The sequence below is a fragment of the Polistes dominula genome, unplaced genomic scaffold (genome assembly GCF_049000335.1).
Source record: "Polistes dominula isolate Pdom_NZ unplaced genomic scaffold, Pdom_raw_medaka contig_12, whole genome shotgun sequence".
In the NCBI taxonomy this organism is placed as follows: Eukaryota; Metazoa; Arthropoda; class Insecta; order Hymenoptera; family Vespidae; genus Polistes; species Polistes dominula.
This window is the reverse complement of record NW_028301116.1, coordinates 2,251,823-2,272,224: the sequence shown is the minus strand read 5'-3', so window position 1 is coordinate 2,272,224 and position 20,402 is coordinate 2,251,823. Positions and strand designations below refer to the sequence as shown.

The following is a 20,402-nucleotide window of genomic DNA, read 5'->3' as shown; positions in this document are numbered from 1 at the left end:
TTCTAAGGGTTTTTTTTTTAATATTTTCTTCTTTTTATCTTCTTCAAATCGATATTGCACGTAAATATTTATATATTTTTTTTTTATTAATTAAAGAAATTTTTTTTGAATTAAATATCAACAACAATTCCGTATTTTGTTTTATAGTGAGACAAGAGAACGTTTCTCTTTAATCTACCTTCACGAAATGCGGCTGGCCAGTGCCACATCTGAGATTCTAAAGACCCAACTCATACTACCACGTCACAAAAATGGCGCTACGCGCGCTCTCTCTGACGGTTTACCGTTTAACTACGTCATCATTGACCAATGATAACCTTTGTGATCACACCGCTAACCAATCGAAACGTTTAAGGGATACCACCTACGGGGGAAATTGACACGTCATTCTTGGAATACGATGATGCGAAATATCGACGCGATAATTTTCTATTTTTCTCTTTTTCTTTTTCATTTACGCACCGTAACGACTTATCACGTGTTTATGCTAATAAATGTTCATTTTTTCTATCTTTCTTTTTTTTTTTAACTTTCTCTCTATCTATCTATTTCTTTTTTTTCACTTTCTTCTTATTTCTTCTCGTAACATTATCATTTTCTTTTTGATTTATGTTCGTTAGTTTTAGTCCTCCACTTACTTACCATTCTAAAACGTTTTATTGCTGTATTTTTGAAAGGAAAATTTTTTTTGTTCTTTTACAGTATTGATAAATTTTCAACTTTCATCACTTTATATCTCGTTCTTTTTCTTTTTTTTATATTTTCAATACGCGTCAACTTCAACATTCCATTTTTATTTGAATTCCATCGACTGAGTTATTTATTTCGAAGAATTAAATTTAGGTTAGGATGATTTACGTTTAGAAAACAATGAATGTATTTAAGGAAAAAGAACTATATATATATATTATTCGTATCCTGCTATTTGTTTGTTATTGTTTGAAGTTTTCGTAATTGCTATGTATACATAATATACCTACTTCAAATCGACGGATATACTACGTTAAATTATTTCATTACTACGTAGTTCAACTGTTCTTGTGAAATAATAAAACCAAAATTTAGGAAATAATTTCTTTCGAATAAAATTAAATTTGCCAGTAATATTTACTTTGATTTAACATAAAATAAAATTTTTTTCAAAAATGTAATGTATAAATGTATTATATATATATATATATATATGTATAAAAAGAATGTATACCTAAATTTAGAGAGAAAGTATAGAATTTGATCGAAATAGTACTCTTTCGTAATCTTCTATAAACAAGTTTGTATGTTAAAGACTTTAGAAATGAATAAACAGCATAATTTAAATTATGAAGATCGACTAAAGGTATGCGAGAATTTGGTAACCAAAAAAACCCAGACTGAACGATCCGTGAGAAAGAATGTGATGAGGAAAAAAAATGATAATGACTCACGTATTGGTACAATCTGGTTTTGCTTCCAGAGAATATTTTCTAAGGGTGATTTTTGAAAAATAATTATTCGATATATTCTTTTTAGTTTCTTATTGCTATTATGACTGAAAATTATGAAAATGCTATGAAAATTGGCACAACAGGTAAAATTTTATTCATGCACTTAACCTTTAAGTTTTGATATTATTTATTTAGAGATAATTAATGATACTTATCTAATAATTAGATTGAATGTGATTAATATACTCAAAATATATTTTTTTTGATTATACAGTTTTAAAACAGAACCCAAATGATCTAAGGGTATCAAAAATTTTATCTGCTGTTAAAGATAAAATCGGTAAGTGTTATATCAAATTTCTATGAAAAAGTAAAAGTATTTTTATACAAATTTATTTCATAAAAGCTATAATTACGTTATATCATTTCAAGTTATAGTCAAATTATCAAAATAATTATAAGATTATAATTGTGTTAATTTTTATATCATAATTATAAGAAAAATAGGCTACGTGACTATAAAATTTTTAATCACTATGATAAAGTATACTATTTATACACTGTATAATTATTTTCTTAATATAATTACTTTTTTTTTGTTCGTTTAATTTCGTAAAAATATTCATCTAATCTTATCATCCGTATGCGTATTTCGTCGGACTATAAAATTATCGATCGTGTATATGTGTATATATACAGTAACTAACAAAAATATTGGCACGGACTAAATTTTCCTATAATCATACTTTACGAAATTATAAGTACGAGAGATTCTCAATTTTATTTTATTTTATTTTTGTCAAATATCTCTCAAAACAATCTAAAATTTAAGTATATTACAAATCACGGAAAATAAATTGATAAAAAAACCTATCAAAAAATAACAACATGACTCGTATTTAATTAAAAAATAATTTCAACTATTAAAAGGTCATATTTATTTAATCTCTGTGATTTTTAATGTATTTAAACATTAAATTTGGATGATTTACTTAATCAAAAATATTAATTAAAAAATCGTAATTTTATTTTTAATAAATTACAAGAAAATCTAATTCGTGCCAATACTTTTGTTCGATACTGTATACATAGAGACATATGTATATATATATAGCTATATCTTTTCGTGATTTCAAGTACCATTTTTTCCGAGAATCACCGTTGTATGTTAGTTCGTGATTATATAAAACACACACACTCTTACACATAAACCCATGCGCCAGAATGTTTAAGGTAAACATACACAAGTATGATATATACTTGTATGTGTTAATATGTGTAGGCGTGTCTAGAGAATCGGTTGAGAAGAAACGACTTATGACGTTTCTGTTAATTTCGTATGCGTCGAACATGTTATATTTCTATTGTTAGCAGTAAACAGTCTGGCAGAGTCTGTCGCCAGTGATTCGGATGAAGATATTATTTCCAATGAAGTAAATATGCAAATAAATATCGACACGAACGATCTTGATTTTGATATGAATGATGAAAAGAAGAATTCAATTGATACAAAGCAGAATTATCAGAAATTAAAATCGGTACCATCATCATCGCAAAATTTGTCTGATTGTATTAAAAAATATCTTCTATCTCGTATCGGTATGGAAAAGAAATCAGAAAGTTTTGTATTTCAAGAAAAAATGTATCGAGTAATACCTATGAAAATAAATAGAAATTAAAATATTATTTTTAACTCTTATCTCAGCGTTTATTAAGAAAATGCTACTCATGTTTGTATAACAACATTATATAATAATTTCCCTAGACTCGTGTTAATTTGATTATAAATTATGACTACTTGTATTAAATTTAATGTTTCGTTATTTATACATACATACCTATAAGTGTGGGAACGTATATACGTATATACAACGTATGAATATATAATAACTTTTCAAGTGGTTGTATGTTAGTATTGAAGATACACTAGGTAGAAAAAAAACGTCACAAAAAAACATACAAAATCGTATAATTAACAATTTAATTTTTGAAAGTCTACATTATTCAGTTTATGGTACACGTTATATCCTATTCAAATTGAACAGGATGATAATTAAACTTATTTTATATTTTATGAGTGATTATGATTGATTTTTTATTCTTTTTCTTTTTTTTGTTAAATACACATAAAAATACATGAACAAATAAACAAGACGTGAGGTTTGTCATTTAAAATGAATTTCTTAGATATTTTATATAACAATTCTCGTTCGTTTTGTTCCTGTATTTTTTTAAATTGAAAGAAACAAAAAAAACTTCTCTTCTTCATTGAACACACACACTTCGTTATACAACGTTCGAACGTTTTTTTTTTTCTTTTTTTTTTCGATTAATGAATAATAATAATAATAATATAAGGTAGTATGCTTAGGTATCTATTATATTACAACGTAATACATTATTTATAATAACAAAATATATAAATTCACTTATATTTATAATGACAGTTTAACATTACAAATACACACACTCTCTCTTTCTCTCTCGTTCGCACCATTTTACTCAAAATATAGGAGTTAATCAAGAGTGTGGGTGTATGTTATGTTCGCGCGTGCTTCTTACTTATCATCTAATTGGTATTAAATTACAAAAATTACAATCTCTTTTTTTTACGTAGTCTCTTTGTTTCATTTTCATTTATTATTAACTCGTGCGACTTATCTTTTAACGCGAGAGAAAAATAAAAAAAAAATGATTAATCGATGGTTGGTGATTGATGACGATGCCGAAACAACGATCGTTCAAATTAATAATCGTCGTTTCGGGATCCCGATTAATTTCAATTCTTTCCCTTTCCTCTTCCCCCTCACCGTAAATCAAATACGCACTTTTAATAGTAATGTCACACAAGTGTTGTTATACTTTTTTTATCCACATGGGTCATGTTATTTAAATAAAACAGAAATACGATCATTTTTCTTCTTCTTCTTTTTCTTCTTTTGTGTCATGGATGAATACACCGATGATACAACCCGTGGGAATCACTCGTTGCAAATATGTCGATAGATGATCGTTCTTTCCTTTTGTTTTTTTTTTTCATTTTAATAATTTTATCCCCGTTTAGTTTAATTTTCGTCCTAGGTAGGAAGATAATAAATATAATTAACGTGACCCATATTATAGACATCCGAGTTAATAACTTGTTTCCCTTCTCCAGTCTTCCGGGGACCGTGTGTTAGTGTGCATTAACTTGAACATTTTTTTTCTTTGTAAAATTTGTTGTTCATTATGTTTTTTTTTGTTCTTTTTTTCTTTCTCTTTTTCTCTCTTTTTCTTTCTCTTACTTTCTCTCACCGTGTGGGACAGGGACGACGACTCACTGACCTTCGCTGTCACTATCACTCTTGTCTGGAAAATAAATGTTCCTTCGTCACTAATGTTAAACATGGCAAATATCTCTGTTGATTTGGCCGAGCTAGAATTTGCGTAGAGTAGATTTTTTTTTTTATTTTTTTTTTATTTTATTTTTTTTTATTTTTTCGAGTGAGCTTAGCTCTTCAGTGCGGTAGGATGAGAGAAATGATCCCTTTTTTGTTATTATTATTATTATTATTATTATTATTATTATTATTTTGGTCTAGTAATATAAGTATTGCAATATTTCGGCTTTTTTTTTTATAACGCTAATTATTAGTGACAAAAGTTAAGTGGTCGATCCGCCAGTATGTTGAATTATTTTATTTTATATATATATATATTGTATATATATATATGTATGTGGATTTATATATATTATATATGTTTTAATTTTGTATTTTATTTTATTTGTTTTATATATATATATATATATACTTTTCTGCGACCAACGAACCCCTGATGTCCATTTTTTTTTTATTTCAAATTGGTTCAATGTGTATCTGCATTCAAACTTGTACCTTTCTTCCCTGGATACGCGTGACGCTTCAGCCTATCGTACAGATCATCCTTCGTGCCGTATATACTTGCATTTGAACGAGCTAGACTGTTCATCTTTCCCCCATTGTGTAGACTTTCTGTAAATAAATAATACAAATATTAAGTATATCATATTAAATAAAAATATATGGGTTGGCAATTAAGTGATTGCGGATTTTATCGATAGATGACTTTTTAACCCTTAACGCTCCGACGGTAATTTGTGGTTATCTACCAGCAACTCCAACTTGTTCTACAATTGGAATAAAGTGCTGTACATCGGTGGTGTCTGGGAGGCACACTTGGAGTAGAACGCTGCTCGTTGATGGTGCCTAGGAGGCACACTTGGAGCGTTAAGGGTTAAAATCAGCAATGATTTAGTTGCCAGCCCAATATAATAAATGTATTAACATTTTAATGGCCGCACGTGTACGAAGTCAAATGTCACCATGGGCCGGTAATATTTTTAAAGAAATAATTTTAAAAAAACTTTATTAAATTCAACAACAATTTAGCAATGAATTTAATTTTATATAATTTTAGATATATAAAGTTATAAATGAATATCAATAAAAGTTGTTTTCCTCTAGCTATCACACACACATGTTGAATGAGCAGCCATTAAAGTGTTAATCTAATACATACTGACCTTTCATATAAGTTTCGTTATAAAAATTAGGCATTTCCCAGCCATCTTCTTCATCATCATAGTAATGTGCATAAGTGCTGTGATGAGACGGTGCTATAGATTCAGCATAAGGTGTTGGTGCACCGTAATAGAAGTTTACTTGTGAACCATTTTGATCGGTTGCTGGAGTTAACATTTTCTTAGGTTCCTTTTTACGTGATGCTCTATAAAAAATATTTCTCGTAAGACGATAATTATAATAATACAAATTGTTTATTATTTATTATTAATTTATAAACTGACCTAACACATATCATCCAGACCAATAGAACAACGAAGATTATGAGAATAACTCCTCCTGCTATACCACCGGTAATATAGAAGAATTCCGATTTTTCAGTGCAATGTTTGCCAGTGAAACTACCACTACACCTGCAAGATGGTTGTCCTCTGGAATCTTTCACACATAGACCCTCGTTGTCGCAATATCCCATACAAACATCTGTACATTCCGTTCCGGTACCGTTATATCCAGGTTTACATTCACATTTGAAGTCACTTGTTTCTGGTATGAGTAAACAATATGCATTGGCGTCGCAATGCATTTCTTCGCCACTGGTTTCACATGGGTTCGTGCAATCGAATTTGCTGGTCTGTAATAAATCGTATTGGTATTGTGTAAATGACTTAATTGGTTTGCATAAATCCATTTTAAATTTAAATTTATATTAATTGATACTCACTGCTGCTGGTCCTTTGGTACTGGTATTAGGTGGACAAGGTATACAGAAGGTTTGTTGAGGTTCCGATTGATAAGTGCCTTTTTTACATTGTACACATTCATTAAGTGTACCATTCAAATGAGTACCAGGTTCACAAACTGGTAAAGAACATTCTTCAATAGCTGCCGATCCTACATTCGGGGTTGTTCTACCAACTGGACAAGCTTGGCAAGATGCTTGAACACCTTGCGTTCGATAGGTACCTCTTGGACAGGGTTCACATTTGCCTTCAACAGCTAACTGTTGTCCTGAACCACATTCGTCTCTGCATTCCTCACGAGAAACAGCTTCTGCTGTCCTGGTAGTTTTTCCAAGACCACATAGCAAACAAGAGAAACTACCCTCGTTAGGTTGATAAAATCCGTGTCCACAGCTACGACACAAACCGGCGGCATCGTCGTAATATTTTCCAGCTGGGCATCTTTCTTTACAATCTGCAGCACTTCGTGCACCAACTCCAACAGTTACGCTAGGTCTACCAGCAATTACAGGACATGAACTACATTTTGTTCGGCCGGATTCACTTTGATAGGTGCCGACGGGACAGGAAACACAACGTTGAGTTTCTTCTTCGTAATAGGTGCCCACTGCGCACGGTACTGTACACAGAGCAAAGTAGTATTGTTTAGAAGAATAATTAACAAATTGATAAGGATTTTATTTCAAAATATAATAATAATAATAATAATAATAATAATAAATTTATTTACCACAATCGGGTGCCATTACAACTTGACCAACTGGACAAGCATAATCGGACTTCAATGTCAATGATGCTGGGTCTGGTACCGTGTTAGGTAAAATGTCGTGTACGTCAAATTGATCTTCCTCGAGTATAAGTTTTTCAAGTAAGGATTGTACAGTAGCTCGTTCATTAGAATTGGCATTCAGTATGGGATCGCTACAAATAAAGGAGTGGAATGTTATTGATCGATACGTTGCTTGAATGAAGTCACATAAAACGGGTATAGCAACAGGCATAAAGGGTAATATGTATGCGCCAATATATACAGCCGTTATTGTTTTCAGGCGATCGTTCGTTTAAACAAAACGAACAACTCTTGGTTAAACTCATCTCACGGGATAAGCGTGCCTCAAGCTAACCTGCCATTAGTGACGATTAATTACAATTATTATCCTACGTTTAATTAGAAAATTCGATGACATTCTGAAATTTGTATAAATTTGTTATTTTAAAATATACATGTATACATATTCATATTATTTATATATATATAAAAGTAATAGGGAAATTTCGGTGCAGATTTGTCTATTATTTAAATGACTATCGAAAAAATGGTTGGAAATAGAAAAGTGTAATTATAATACTACTATCTATTGTATCACCTATTGAAAAAATAGTTTTTTATTTATTTTAAATAGATTCCTAAAAATAAATTATATTCTAATAAAATTTATCTTTTATCGTGTTCTCTAATTCATTATCATGCAATCGTAAATGTTATCGTAAGATAATATTATAATTATTAATTAAAAAAAGTATCCATAAAAAAAAGAAAATAAACTATTATATTATAATTATGTAGGTATAGTTTACATAACATTATAGAAATTAATTCATCTAATGTATAGTAGCCTCGTATCCTTGGATTATATAAAAGTATATAACTTTGTTAGAAGTATCGGGTTATATCATTATTATACTTATATATTAAATTTCATTTTTAGCGTAATATGATTCTACATCGGGGAAAACAATAGTTTTGCCATAGGTCAGTTAGTAACAACGTGCAAACCCGTTTTTTTTATGCTTTGCATTTTATCTATTATAATATGTTTATAAATCCTTCATCCTTGGTACCTTCTTGACCATGCACCGTGTTAAATCGCTATATATGCGTGTGTAAATGAATCTGCAATAATTGTTGTTGTTGTTTTTGTTGTTGTATTTTTTTCTTTTTGTTTGTTCTGTATTTGGGTTTGTTTTGTATTTTTTAATTTTTTAAGAATGAGAACGAATTATTAGAAATGATATTATCGTGTTTTGTTGGCATTCTGTCATTATATATGACACAATTCGTATATAAAATTCATACGAATTGAACTATCCTTACTTTATCGCTGGGAACGAGATCTCCACCTCATAGGTATCGCTTCCTTGGCGTGCCTGTCTCGTTCTATGATGTAACAAGTAACAAATGCTCAGTACTAATTTATCTAAATCTATACTTGGGTTTAAAAATATACAAAAAGATAAAGAAATAGATAGATAGAAAAAGAAAACCTACGGTTTATTAATCTTTAAAATACTTGATACGTTCATTCGTATCTTGAATTTAGTTCTAAATGAATTTTTTTATCTCAATATTTCACACGAATGAATGAAATTAGATTACACAAGTGTTTTCAACTTACGGTTCTGCTGGTACGACAGCTGAAATTATGTACATTCCACCATCTTCCTCGCTAGCTTCTCTTGTTGTTCTTATTCGGTGGTCACACTGAACGTCGATGTTCAAATCCTTGCACTCGCGTGTACCTAATAATTATTATAAATTTTATTTGTTATTAAGTATTTTAAAAATAATTAATAGTTTGTTCGAAAAGTTCACGTTGATTGTTTTACATTTATAATTGAACATCAAATGTCTCTCATTTCAATAAATGCACATAATTGTAAATGTACATGCATGATTTTTTGAAACAACATTGAACATGTTTTTTAAACAACATGAATTACCTTCGTAAGAATAAGAACAGAAATTCCAATCCCTATTGAGAGAATTGACAGCATTTCGGACCTTTTGTTTGAGAACACCTTGACCAGCTTCGTTACACAAAACTGAAGTAGGGAAGTTCATTTTTATTCTGAACACACGTTGTGCCGGGGTTGAACCTTAAACAAAAAAAAATTGTATAAGATATTACATAAATAAGTTTGAAATGTAAATTGATAATTTAAACGTAAATAATAGAAACATAAATCTTACTTGTACATGCAGGGTAAATTAATGGTAAATTAGGATCGTGAGTTGGTCTCCAGAATCCTTCAGCTCCGCAAGTGTAAAATTTAGGAACCTCTTGTGAAAATCGTAATCCTTGATTACATGAAATTTCACAAACTTTGAATTGACCACCGGAACCCCAATCTTTGCATTGTTGAGTTCCTCCAATTGGATCAGCAAGTTCGGGACAAAAATCGGCTATTTAAAAAAGAAACCAAACACAATTATTAAAATATAAAATATAAATAAATAAATAAATGTAAATATACCAAGAACAAAAATATGAAAACTTACATAATACATAAACTTTGAAATTGCAACTGGCAGAGTTTCCGGCTTGGTCATAAGCCACATAACTGATATCATAAGTACCCCATAACAAAGTTTGCCCAGATCTATGACCACTTCGTTCTTGAACCTTAACGATACCAACATTGTCACTGAAACGAGGTTCATCCCAAGTAACAATGGAAGAACCATTTTTAGCGATAACCCAAAGATCACCAGGACAATGTTCAACTTTAGGTGGAATCTTATCAGCTTCCAATTGTTGGCATTTGTTACCACCATAACCAGGTGGGCATACTCTTTGTCCACAATGTGATGGAACTACACGTTCAACCCCACCAACTGTTTCATCGTATCCTGCCCAGGTCAAAACTAATCCTTGATAAAGAACCGGTTCTGTTCTACAATCTCTGACTTGTTTTTGTATCTCATTCGTTACGTGTAAAGCACGATTCCAAATTTGTACTTTCGTCAAGTGTCCTTGGAAACCAGATTCCGTGTATCCTTTCGGATTTTCACTTTGAGGTTTACCCAATATGGCCCAAGCACTGGTAATATTGATAAATTAAAATAATATTTAAAAAAATTTCATAATTAAAGTCACGTTTAATGTTGTTAAGTTAAATAATGTTTAAAAAAAATTACTTACTATGCTGGAAGAGATCTACCACTACCATATCCTTCTGTTTTGCTAGCAATTAAACCTTCCGTAATTAATACGAGTTCACCACCATTTTCTCCATTCCAGACAACAGCAACGTGATGCCATTGACCATCATTGATAGTTGCATATTCTCTGAATGGTAAATAGACATCTTGTATATCATGGAAGAGTGATACTTGAACACCATTACTATGTGCTTGTACCATTGTTCGACGATTTGTTGGTACATGTGGTGAACTGAAATTAAATTATGTCATCAAATATTTCATTTATATTTAATTAGATTTTGGATGTTAAATGTTGCCCCAAAAATCTTACCTTACGGCATAAAGGGTGAAGAAAGTACCAGCCTCATCTTTTTGAGTAAATTGTACCCACATGGCTACTGTCAAACTCTTTCTTGTTCCAGTAAAGAATGGAATAATTTGTGATGCACTGCTACGTCCCGGATCACCGAAGTATAAATCATAATCAACTTGAATAGCTGTAATAATTAATTATTGACAATATAAATAACAGTAAAAAAACAATAAACATATTAGTATCCCTTAGTATAAAAAATTAAACACAACTTACATTTCCTACAATCGTCTCCGGTTAAATTAAATGGACATTGACAGAAGAATTTTCCAGTTAAATCAATGCACGTTGCAGAAGGTGGACAAGAATTGTCTTTGCAATCAATAATATCATCTTCGCATGTTTTACCTGTCAATTAAAATAAAATTTAACTAGACTGATCAATGCACACACACACACACACACACACACACACACACACACACACACACACACACACACACACACACACACACACACACACAAAATTATTTAAATATTTAAATTTGATTACCAGTGTAGCCTGGTGGACAAATGCAAGTAAAACCAGGACCATCATCGATACAAGTTGCTCCATTTTTACATGCACCAGCTTGACAAGCATCGTACTCATACTGACAACCAATACCGGTATAGTCATCAGGACAAGTGCAGTTAAGTCCAGAACCAAAATCTTGACAACGTCCATGATGCATACAAGGATTACCTATGCAACGTTCAGGTGCAGTTTCGCATTGTTTACCGTCAGTTCCAGAAGGACAGCTGTTAATAAAATATTTTAAAAAATAATAGATATTATAATATAAATTTAAAAATTGTTGGTTTTATATTCATTAAAATTCAGTCAAACTTACACGCAGAAGTAATCCAAGAAAAGATCAACGCAAGCTGCATCGTTTTGACATGGATGATTTTGACACATTCCAATATCGATCTCGCAATGAACACCAGACCAACCTTCAAGGCACATACATTTGAAGCCTGAAACTTCATCTCTGCAAGTAGCACCATTTAAACATGGATCGGAAGCACAATCGTTGATATTGACTTCACAAGCTGATCCGGTATAACCCTCACGACACTGACAAACAAAAGTGTTGTCCAAATCCACACAACGTTCTGTTCCAACAGGATTGCAAGGATCACTTTGGCATTCATCGATCTCAGCTTCGCATTGAAGTCCAACGAAACCAGGTCTACATTTGCAAACGAAACCTTCGAGCTGATCGATACACGTTGCACCATTTTGACATGGTTCCGAAGCACAATCATCGATTGTATGTTGGCATTGTTTACCAGTGTATCCTGGCTCGCAAGTGCAAGTATAGCCATCTACCTGATCAAGGCATTGTCCGTTGTTACGACAAGGTTTACCAGAACATTCGTTGATGTTTATTTCACAAGCTGCACCAGTCCATCCTGGATCACAGATACATTCATGACTGAACAATTTGTCAACACATATACCATTGAGACAAGGATTTCCAGAACATAGATCGATCTTTTCGTGACAACGTTTGCCAGTAAATCCAGGTGGACAATTACAACTGAAATCAGCCACGAGATCGGTGCAATTGGCGCCAAGCAGGCAAGGTCTTTCAGCGCAATCATCCGTATTGATTTCACAGCTTTGACCTTCCCAACCTGGTAAGCACTCGCATTTATATCGACCTTGTTGTAATGCTACACAAGATGCACCATTGTTACATGGATTCCCGCTAGCCGTACATGGATTAATCTACAATGTGAAAAGAAAGTTTTTCTAACAACCATATTTAAAACATAATATGATAAATTATTAGGACAAAGAATTAAATCAATTACCGTTATGTCGCAATCAACTCCAGTATAACCAGATCTGCAAAGACAGGTGTAATTATTGAATCCAGGTTCATCTTTACACATAGCTCTCTCAGGACAAGTATCGTTACTGCAGTCGGATTTTTCTTCTTGACAATTAATACCAGAGTATCCATTAGCACATTGACATCTGTAACCTTGAGGTAGATCGATACACGTGGCACCATTGTAACAAGGTTGTGAAGCACACTCGTCGATATCGATTTCGCAACGTCTTCCAGAGAAACCAGCTGGACATATACATTGAACACCATGTCCCATAGGCACGCAAAGCCCACCATGTTGACACACGCTATCCGTACACTGCACTGGCTTGCATTCTTCTCGACCCACTGAACCAGCTCCATCGGTATACATATTTGTAGGACATTCTATGCATGTTGTTGCTCCGTGCTGAGGTTGGAAAAAGTCTTTTGGACATTGAGCACATGGTGCTAATCCTGTATCCGAATACATGCCAGGAGAACATTTGTTACGACAACGATCACGACCTGGTGCTGCTGGTTGATAAGTAAATGTACCAGCAGGGCAAGTTTGACAATCTCTGTATCCACCTATTGGTGGTTCACCGGTGTAACTATTTCTAGGACACTCTAAACATGGGACCAGACCAGTTGGTGAATATGTACCATATCCACATACTGGAACACAGTCATCAATACTCTTGGAACCTTCTTCTCTTGTATATGTTCCGAAAGGACAACGTAAACATGAACCTTGACGATCACTATTCTGATAGAAACCTTTTTGACAGGATGTACATTGTTTCTGTTTTTCACCAGCGAAAGTACCAGCCGGACAATGAACTATAATATTGAATTATTCAAGATTATTTTTTGTTACATAATCATTTAATTATTTAAATTTGATCTAATTAATACTCACGACATCGAGGAACATCGTTCGTGTCCATGTTCAGTACTTCGCCAATGCTACAAGTAAATCCTTGTGTGATGGATGATTTTAAGGCACGTAATGGTGGACATTGATTTCCGATAGATGAAACATTAAGCAGAGATTCTATTACATTACTTGTATATGGTAGAGAAAGATCGAATATTAATCTTATGGTAGAACCACATAGATCGTATACTTGCGGTTGACGAATAGCAGGAACGATCACCAAAACAAAGTCCATCTATGTTTAACAAAAAAAAATGTTTTCTGTCATAACTCTGATCAATTGGATCATAATTCAATTCTGATAATGTTAACCTACTTGTAAAACATTTTCTTCCAATAAGAAAGGCATTGATCTAACAAACGATACATTCATATTGACAGTGCTAGCAGAACAGCGTTGCGTTAAGGCAGTATTTAGGTTCATATAATATTGTGTCATTAGATCTTGGTATTGTGGCAGACAAGAACGTGAGACTGCACCATTAGCTCGATAAGTTACTGATGCGACCACGTGATAATCAGCTTGTTGAGTATCTACAAACATGATAAATAAATATGTTAGAAAAATCGATTGATACTTTCAAAATTTGACAAGAAAAAAACAAGATCAAATATTTACTTTCTGATACACAGTCTGGAACAACTGAAGTTGGAGACCAGTGTTTGTTAATGTCACAAACGAAGGTCTTTACTGGTGCACCATCGGTAAATCTATAACCATTTTTGCAAGTTGCAATGCACTGCAAGCCTTTATCACCTGGGACACATTTTAAACCACCATTAGCTGGGGATTTTAATTCCCAATCGACACAAGGTGTTGCCTGTACGGATACTTGGAAATGACATGAGGCACGATTGCCACTAGAATCTGTTGCATATACTGTAACGTTTTCAAAACCACCGATTGGTATTACAGCTCGTTCTGGTACAAAAGTAACCCTGACTGGACCTGACGCATCAGTAACATTTATACGTCTTCGTGTTTCATTGAAGTTTACTGAATAACTTTCTTGTCTGTCTACGAGTTCGATCACATAACTTTGAGGACAACTTAGTTTGGGTGGTGTCAAATCTATAACAAACAACAAATTAGTCAACACGTAAATAATATTTGAAATAATGTAACATTCACAAAAATCATTGACTAACCTGGTACAGTTATGTTAATTTCGCAAATAGCAACATTTCCATCGTAATCAAATGCTACGTATTTCACAACGGTGTCTTCGAATACACGAATGGGTGTTTTAAAACTTTGTGGTTTAACTTCCAATCGTGCAATACTACCACTGTTGTCTATGGCAATAGGTTGAGTGAAGTTTACTGGTAATAAACCACCATCGGTACCCTTTTGAACAACAATAGGTTGTTGAGGACAGTTCTGGAAAACTGGTGGTTCGTTATCAACACACGGGGAGAAACCATAATCATAACCTAATAGAGGTTCAACTACTGGTTCCTCGCATCCCATAAGTTCGAATTTAAGACAAGCGTTATCCATGTAACTGACGATACCAAGTATCACGAAACGAGCTTGCACGTATTTTGGTAAAGTAATCATAGCCAGTTCACCATAGTTTCCAGGATCACGCATGGTAAGATTGAAATTGGGGAAATAAACAACGTAATTTTCGCTCTCAGCTTGTTTATAGAAGAAACGTATTTCCGTGGGTCTACCAACGATATCATTGGTCACCACACCTTTGACTAGAATTGCCTTAACTCTGTAAACTTGTCCAAGATCAACGTTAACGTAAGTAAAGGCTTCCTGTTTGCCGCACCATCCAGTAACGGAATTCAATCGAATGTTTCTAGCTTCGTAATTTGGTCTTTCTGATGTTGCATTGATAGCTGAATCAGGTATACGTCCAGAAGTTAGACCAAGAGGTTTGACTACTCGACATTCTGGTTCTCGTACGCAAACGATTGGTCTTGGATTTATCAAAATGTATCCTGGTCTGCTGCATCCAAATTGAACTTCCGAGCCTTGCTCATAACTTCGAGCTATTTGATGACCGTCACTTGGTCTTCCAGGATCTTCACAAACAGGACCTTCGCAACGTAAATTACCAAAGTCCCAAACCCCATTCGCTTGACAACGTACAACGTTGTCATGACGATTAGTTTGTCCAGCTAATTTGAACGTATCTTGACAACCAAAGAAGAAAGATGATTGATACTTCGTATCAATGTATTGACCATATTCAGCACCGGGTGTTGGCAATGGTTTGCCACAATCAGCACGTGGACAAGCCGGTTGCAAACCGGACAGCCAATAATCTGGCAAACCTGGCTTTGGATCGTAAACGCATTGACGAAAACCAGACGTCGCAGTATTTCGCAAATAACGTCCATTGCTGCCGCATTTTAATGTTACGTTTTGTTTGAACGGAACCAAAACGCTTGTTTCATCGGTACGAATCACCGAAAGTCCCTCGTTTTTGTCATCCGGTAGAGAAACACATTTGGCATCTATTAACAAAATCCACATGCAATTAGAAACAAGAATTATAATATATTTTACAGAAACAAATGTTCTAGAAACAAATTAGTATTACTTACATTGACATTCGGGAGTAGTACCGTTCCAAATTCCACTGGAAGTACAAATTACAGCTGTAGAACCAGCTAAAACGTAACCAAAGTTACATTGGAATCTAACCACGTCACCAAAATGATGTTGATTCTATAAACAAACATATGAATATATCTAGATATGATCGTAATTGTACGAAATCATTAAAATGATAATAATTTTCAGGTTTTCAAATTAATATCTTACTTTGGTTGACAAAATTTTCCCATTATCTGGTGCAGTTAACGCAGGACACATTACAGGTACACAAGTTTTGTTTCTTTGATACAAATCCCCATCCCTTTCACCAGTTTCAGATTTTTCAATATTAAATCCTGCGGTACCGTTACCTTTATAAAGTTCAAAACCCGTATTGCACATGCACGAGTAACTACCAGGATTGTTGATACATTTTTGATGACAGCCACCATTTCTCGTGGCGCATTCATTAATATCGGTACATTCCAATCGTGTGCATCCCATTATTTCTAATTTCATACAAGGTGCACCAACGTAATCTTGCATCCTAAATTTGATGTAACGTGCCTCGATCGGTACCGGTAAGTTCAGTACAGATAGAGTTGGTTCCAAAATTCGGAATTCAACTGGCGTACCATCGGGATTAGTATAATCTTTGAAAGTATCTGTTAGATCATCCGTGTATTGAATACGTACTGCTGACGTGAACGCAATATTACCATCGACTCTAGCAACAACTTGTGTACGAAAACCACGAATAATAGTTGGTGCTTTCATATCGATCATTACCCAATTTGCACCGGGTTCAACGTTGTTACCACACCATCCGTCACCATTGTTTAAACGTACACCCTATAAAACAAGAACTTTCTTTTTTATAACTGTATACGAATATAAAGATAAATAAAAACTGGGTAAACGTGACTCACAGTTTTCGTGTAACCATTTTCGGAGCTGGAAACGGTGATAGATTCATCAGGAATACCACCATTTATTAAACCAAGATCACCTATTGGACGACACTCCATGGTTGGAGCGAATCCTGGTTTGCACTTGCAAGTGAATGCACCAGGATTATTAATGCATTCTGTTGAAGCTAAATCGCATTGACTGGTTGCACACTCGTTTATGTCTATCAAACAAAAAATAATCGATTATTTTATTTAATTACTTTTTGTATATAAACAAAAATTAGTTTTATTTTTAATTACCTTCGCAAGTTGGAACATTGTCGAACAATTGATTAGGGCCACATTGAATGATGTTCGTTCCAGTAAGTTTGTAACCTCTGTTACATTGTACCCTAGCTTCATCGTTAAAATAATATTCCCTAGTTGGGTCGACGACATAACCGTTCTTTATTGTTGGTAATAACGGACACTTTGCACCTAATGAGAATAAATGTATAAATAATTAGTTAAGTGATCGTTTAAAAATACATTTTATCGTTAATGAGTCAACTCACGAGAACATGTTGGAACTTCGTCGGACCATGTACCGTTGCTCATACAAAGTATCACAGGATGACCACTTCTAACGTAACCAGGTTCACATTCGAATCTGACAATAGTACCGTAACTACGACCACCACCGTTAAGAATCGTAATATTTGAATGTGGTGCTTCTGGAAGTGGTGCACACTGAGATGCTGGAAAATAAATATCAGATGTTTAGATGTTTGATTTTATGAAATAAAATTTTAAGTACATTTTTTCAACTTACCCAAACAAGATGGTTTCTTTTCCCATCTACCATCGGCTAAACAAGAAATTTTTTCCGTAGGTCTACCAGATGGGAATGCAAATCCAGCGTAACATTGATAAGTAGCTAATCCTTTATAAGTAACATTTGAAGAACCAATTGAAAATCCATTATCTATTTGAGGAACAGGACCACAATATACTTCCTGACATTTTGGTATATAAGTGACCGACCAATTTCCACCTGGTAAACATTCCGTGATAATTTTTGACTTTCCCGTTGCAAATTCTTGTCCTAATGGGCAAGAAAATGTTACTATTGTTCCAAAAGCTGTGTCCCGACTCGATGCAAGTGCACCCTCGCCAGGTAACAATGCAGGACAGTCTAAAGAAATAAAATATTTATTTGTTATATTTTGATAAACATTTATTTTGAAAAATGCTTATAAATAATTGTAAATTTACCTGCTGAAAAAGCAGCTTGCCAACCGGTACTGCTGTGTAAAGCATCAGAAGCAAATCTAACTAACATTTCTCCACTTTCAGCGGTTAGGGTTATTTTTGGTCGAGTATTAGAAGTAAAACCATTTCCTGGATGTAATCTTAATCCATTTGTATTTAGACCATCGTATATCTACAAAATTTAAACATCAAACATATAAACATGTTCACATGTAAAAAACATATAATTATTATTATTTAATATATCAATCATACTTGTACAAAATCAGTCTTGTGAACGTTAAAGTTGACGAACTTCAAAGAAAGCGGTCCACCGTTAGGATTTTTTACTTTGTATAAACATTCTTGATTATTAGGGTAATCGTTTAAACCATATGACGGTGATTGAACTGTTCCATTTTTCGCAATAATAGTTGCTTTACATCCTTGAGTATATAAAATACTAAAACCACGTCTAGAATCACCAAGACTAGTTTTGAAATAAAGATAAAGATTGTTGCTGGTAGACATGATAACTGTTGGATTATCCTCAGATTTTCCAGTTAGGCGTGCTATTGGACGACTCATTGGTGAATCTCCATCTCTTATCAGAATATAATCACGATTCATTTCTAAATCCAAATCTTCGATCTGAACAATCAAATACAATATTAATTTGTTTCAAATTGAAGCTGGAATGTGTGTGTGAAATATTTGAGATTGTTGACATACCTCAAGAGACATTATCCTACCAGGTTGAGCTTGCAGGATATATAAACATTCCAATCCACCAGGATAATTTTGCGGATAACCTGGCGATGTTAATACTTGTCCTTGAGGAGTAGCACGAAGTATACCACCGCACATTTGCGGCTCGGTTTTCCAAGAAGCACGGAATCCTTTTCTTTCAACCGAAGCATCGGTACTGAATTTAATGATCATAAAGTTCGAGGCCGAAACGAACAACTTGTTGCTTAGTTCTTGCTTTCCTGATAGGGTTGCTAGATTTACCGATTTATCTTCGGTTCTACCACCAACCAATATCTGTACTATATCGAAACTCTTTTCCGTTTCGAATTCTTGGAACTGTAAATTACAGGAAATTATCATTCGTAGAAATTGTTAGATTCGATTTAAAATTTTTTTGAAGTTTCTAAACTAACAAAATAGTTTATTTTAATTTTATGCATTTAAACGATTAACAAGCTTTCACGAGTTATCATTGAAAAGTAAATAAGAAATATACTTTAAAGATGTAAACGAAAGCCTATTCAGAAAGCGGATCAATTTGATTTGACATGGGTATTTGATTCTAGGCTAATCGTGTCTTTTACAATTAATTTGTTTTTTTTTTTAATTCTTTCATCTATTTATTATTCATAGTTTGTATTCTAAGATAAGATCTGAGTATTTACATTTTTTTTTACAAAATGACATCTATCTTTTTTTGTATTTTGTAAATAAGAAAAATAATATTTGGGTTATATAACTAACCTGTAACAGAATGTTGTGACCTTGGGGACCTTCCAAAGTCCATTTGCAATTTGCCAATGGTGCGTATTTGTGAGGATAATTAGGACTTTCAACAACGTCACCGCTACTGGCCATGTAAAATTGACAATTAACCGGACAATCGATTTCATCCGAGTAATCACCACAGTCATCTTGTTTGTCACACTTGAAAGCAGCGTTCACGCATTTACCGTTCGAACAGTGAAAAGAACCTATTTAAATTATAAAAAGATTTCTTTTTAAAATGATCATTTCAAATAATAATAATAAATGTATGCTTTTTAAACAAATTTATTTATTACGCGACATGTTTGTTTTGTTTTTTTAATCGTTTCGGTAAAACAACATCTAGGATAATTGAAATTATTTGAGAATGTATTGTATATAATATCTAAAAAAAATTACATTAATTAACGAAATGTAATAAGTTTTACGATTGTAATTAAA

The 20,402-nt window shown here is 33.1% G+C and overlaps 2 protein-coding genes across 5 annotated transcripts in view; one reads left to right on the top strand and one right to left on the bottom strand.

The window, feature by feature from the left end:
* LOC107070704 (uncharacterized) overlaps positions 1-20,402 on the top strand; it is a 33,305-nt gene that overhangs the window by 6,444 nt on the left and 6,459 nt on the right. Inside the window, exons 2-5 of one of the 3 annotated variants that reach the window (XM_089177011.1) lie at positions 148-1,336; positions 1,510-1,567; positions 1,699-1,764; positions 2,796-3,110. The exons of the other annotated variants lie outside the window; for them this stretch is intronic. Coding sequence (XP_089033137.1) covers positions 1,277-1,336; positions 1,510-1,567; positions 1,699-1,764; positions 2,796-3,103 — 492 coding nt within the window. The 5' untranslated portion in view covers positions 148-1,276 and the 3' untranslated portion in view covers positions 3,104-3,110. Of the gene's footprint in view, positions 1-147; positions 1,337-1,509; positions 1,568-1,698; positions 1,765-2,795; positions 3,111-20,402 lie in introns of those variants that run through there. 3 annotated transcript variants of the gene reach the window in all.
* The window catches only part of uif (sushi, von Willebrand factor type A, EGF and pentraxin domain-containing protein uif), a 37,820-nt gene continuing 21,829 nt past the window's right edge, over positions 4,412-20,402 (bottom strand). Inside the window, exons 7-37 of one of the 2 annotated variants that reach the window (XM_015329162.2) lie at positions 19,938-20,167; positions 19,176-19,529; positions 18,720-19,094; positions 18,468-18,636; positions 18,025-18,387; positions 17,768-17,950; positions 17,514-17,690; positions 17,232-17,434; positions 16,531-17,154; positions 16,311-16,434; positions 14,898-16,220; positions 14,368-14,820; positions 14,065-14,282; positions 13,731-13,983; positions 12,810-13,651; positions 11,840-12,723; positions 11,500-11,747; positions 11,223-11,354; positions 10,965-11,130; positions 10,632-10,883; positions 9,989-10,530; positions 9,680-9,892; positions 9,430-9,585; positions 9,105-9,228; positions 8,804-8,866; positions 7,439-7,629; positions 6,690-7,327; positions 6,250-6,599; positions 5,968-6,170; positions 5,300-5,416; positions 4,412-4,772 (exon numbers count right to left, since the gene is read on the bottom strand). In XM_015329162.2, coding sequence (XP_015184648.1) covers positions 4,741-4,772; positions 5,300-5,416; positions 5,968-6,170; positions 6,250-6,599; positions 6,690-7,327; positions 7,439-7,629; positions 8,804-8,866; positions 9,105-9,228; positions 9,430-9,585; positions 9,680-9,892; positions 9,989-10,530; positions 10,632-10,883; positions 10,965-11,130; positions 11,223-11,354; positions 11,500-11,747; positions 11,840-12,723; positions 12,810-13,651; positions 13,731-13,983; positions 14,065-14,282; positions 14,368-14,820; positions 14,898-16,220; positions 16,311-16,434; positions 16,531-17,154; positions 17,232-17,434; positions 17,514-17,690; positions 17,768-17,950; positions 18,025-18,387; positions 18,468-18,636; positions 18,720-19,094; positions 19,176-19,529; positions 19,938-20,167 — 10,202 coding nt within the window. In that variant the 3' untranslated portion in view covers positions 4,412-4,740. The remainder of the gene's footprint in view (positions 4,773-5,299; positions 5,417-5,967; positions 6,171-6,249; positions 6,600-6,689; positions 7,328-7,438; positions 7,630-8,803; positions 8,867-9,104; positions 9,229-9,429; positions 9,586-9,679; positions 9,893-9,988; positions 10,531-10,631; positions 10,884-10,964; positions 11,131-11,222; positions 11,355-11,499; positions 11,748-11,839; positions 12,724-12,809; positions 13,652-13,730; positions 13,984-14,064; positions 14,283-14,367; positions 14,821-14,897; positions 16,221-16,310; positions 16,435-16,530; positions 17,155-17,231; positions 17,435-17,513; positions 17,691-17,767; positions 17,951-18,024; positions 18,388-18,467; positions 18,637-18,719; positions 19,095-19,175; positions 19,530-19,937; positions 20,168-20,402) is intronic. The other variant, XM_015329167.2, reaches the window with a different exon arrangement.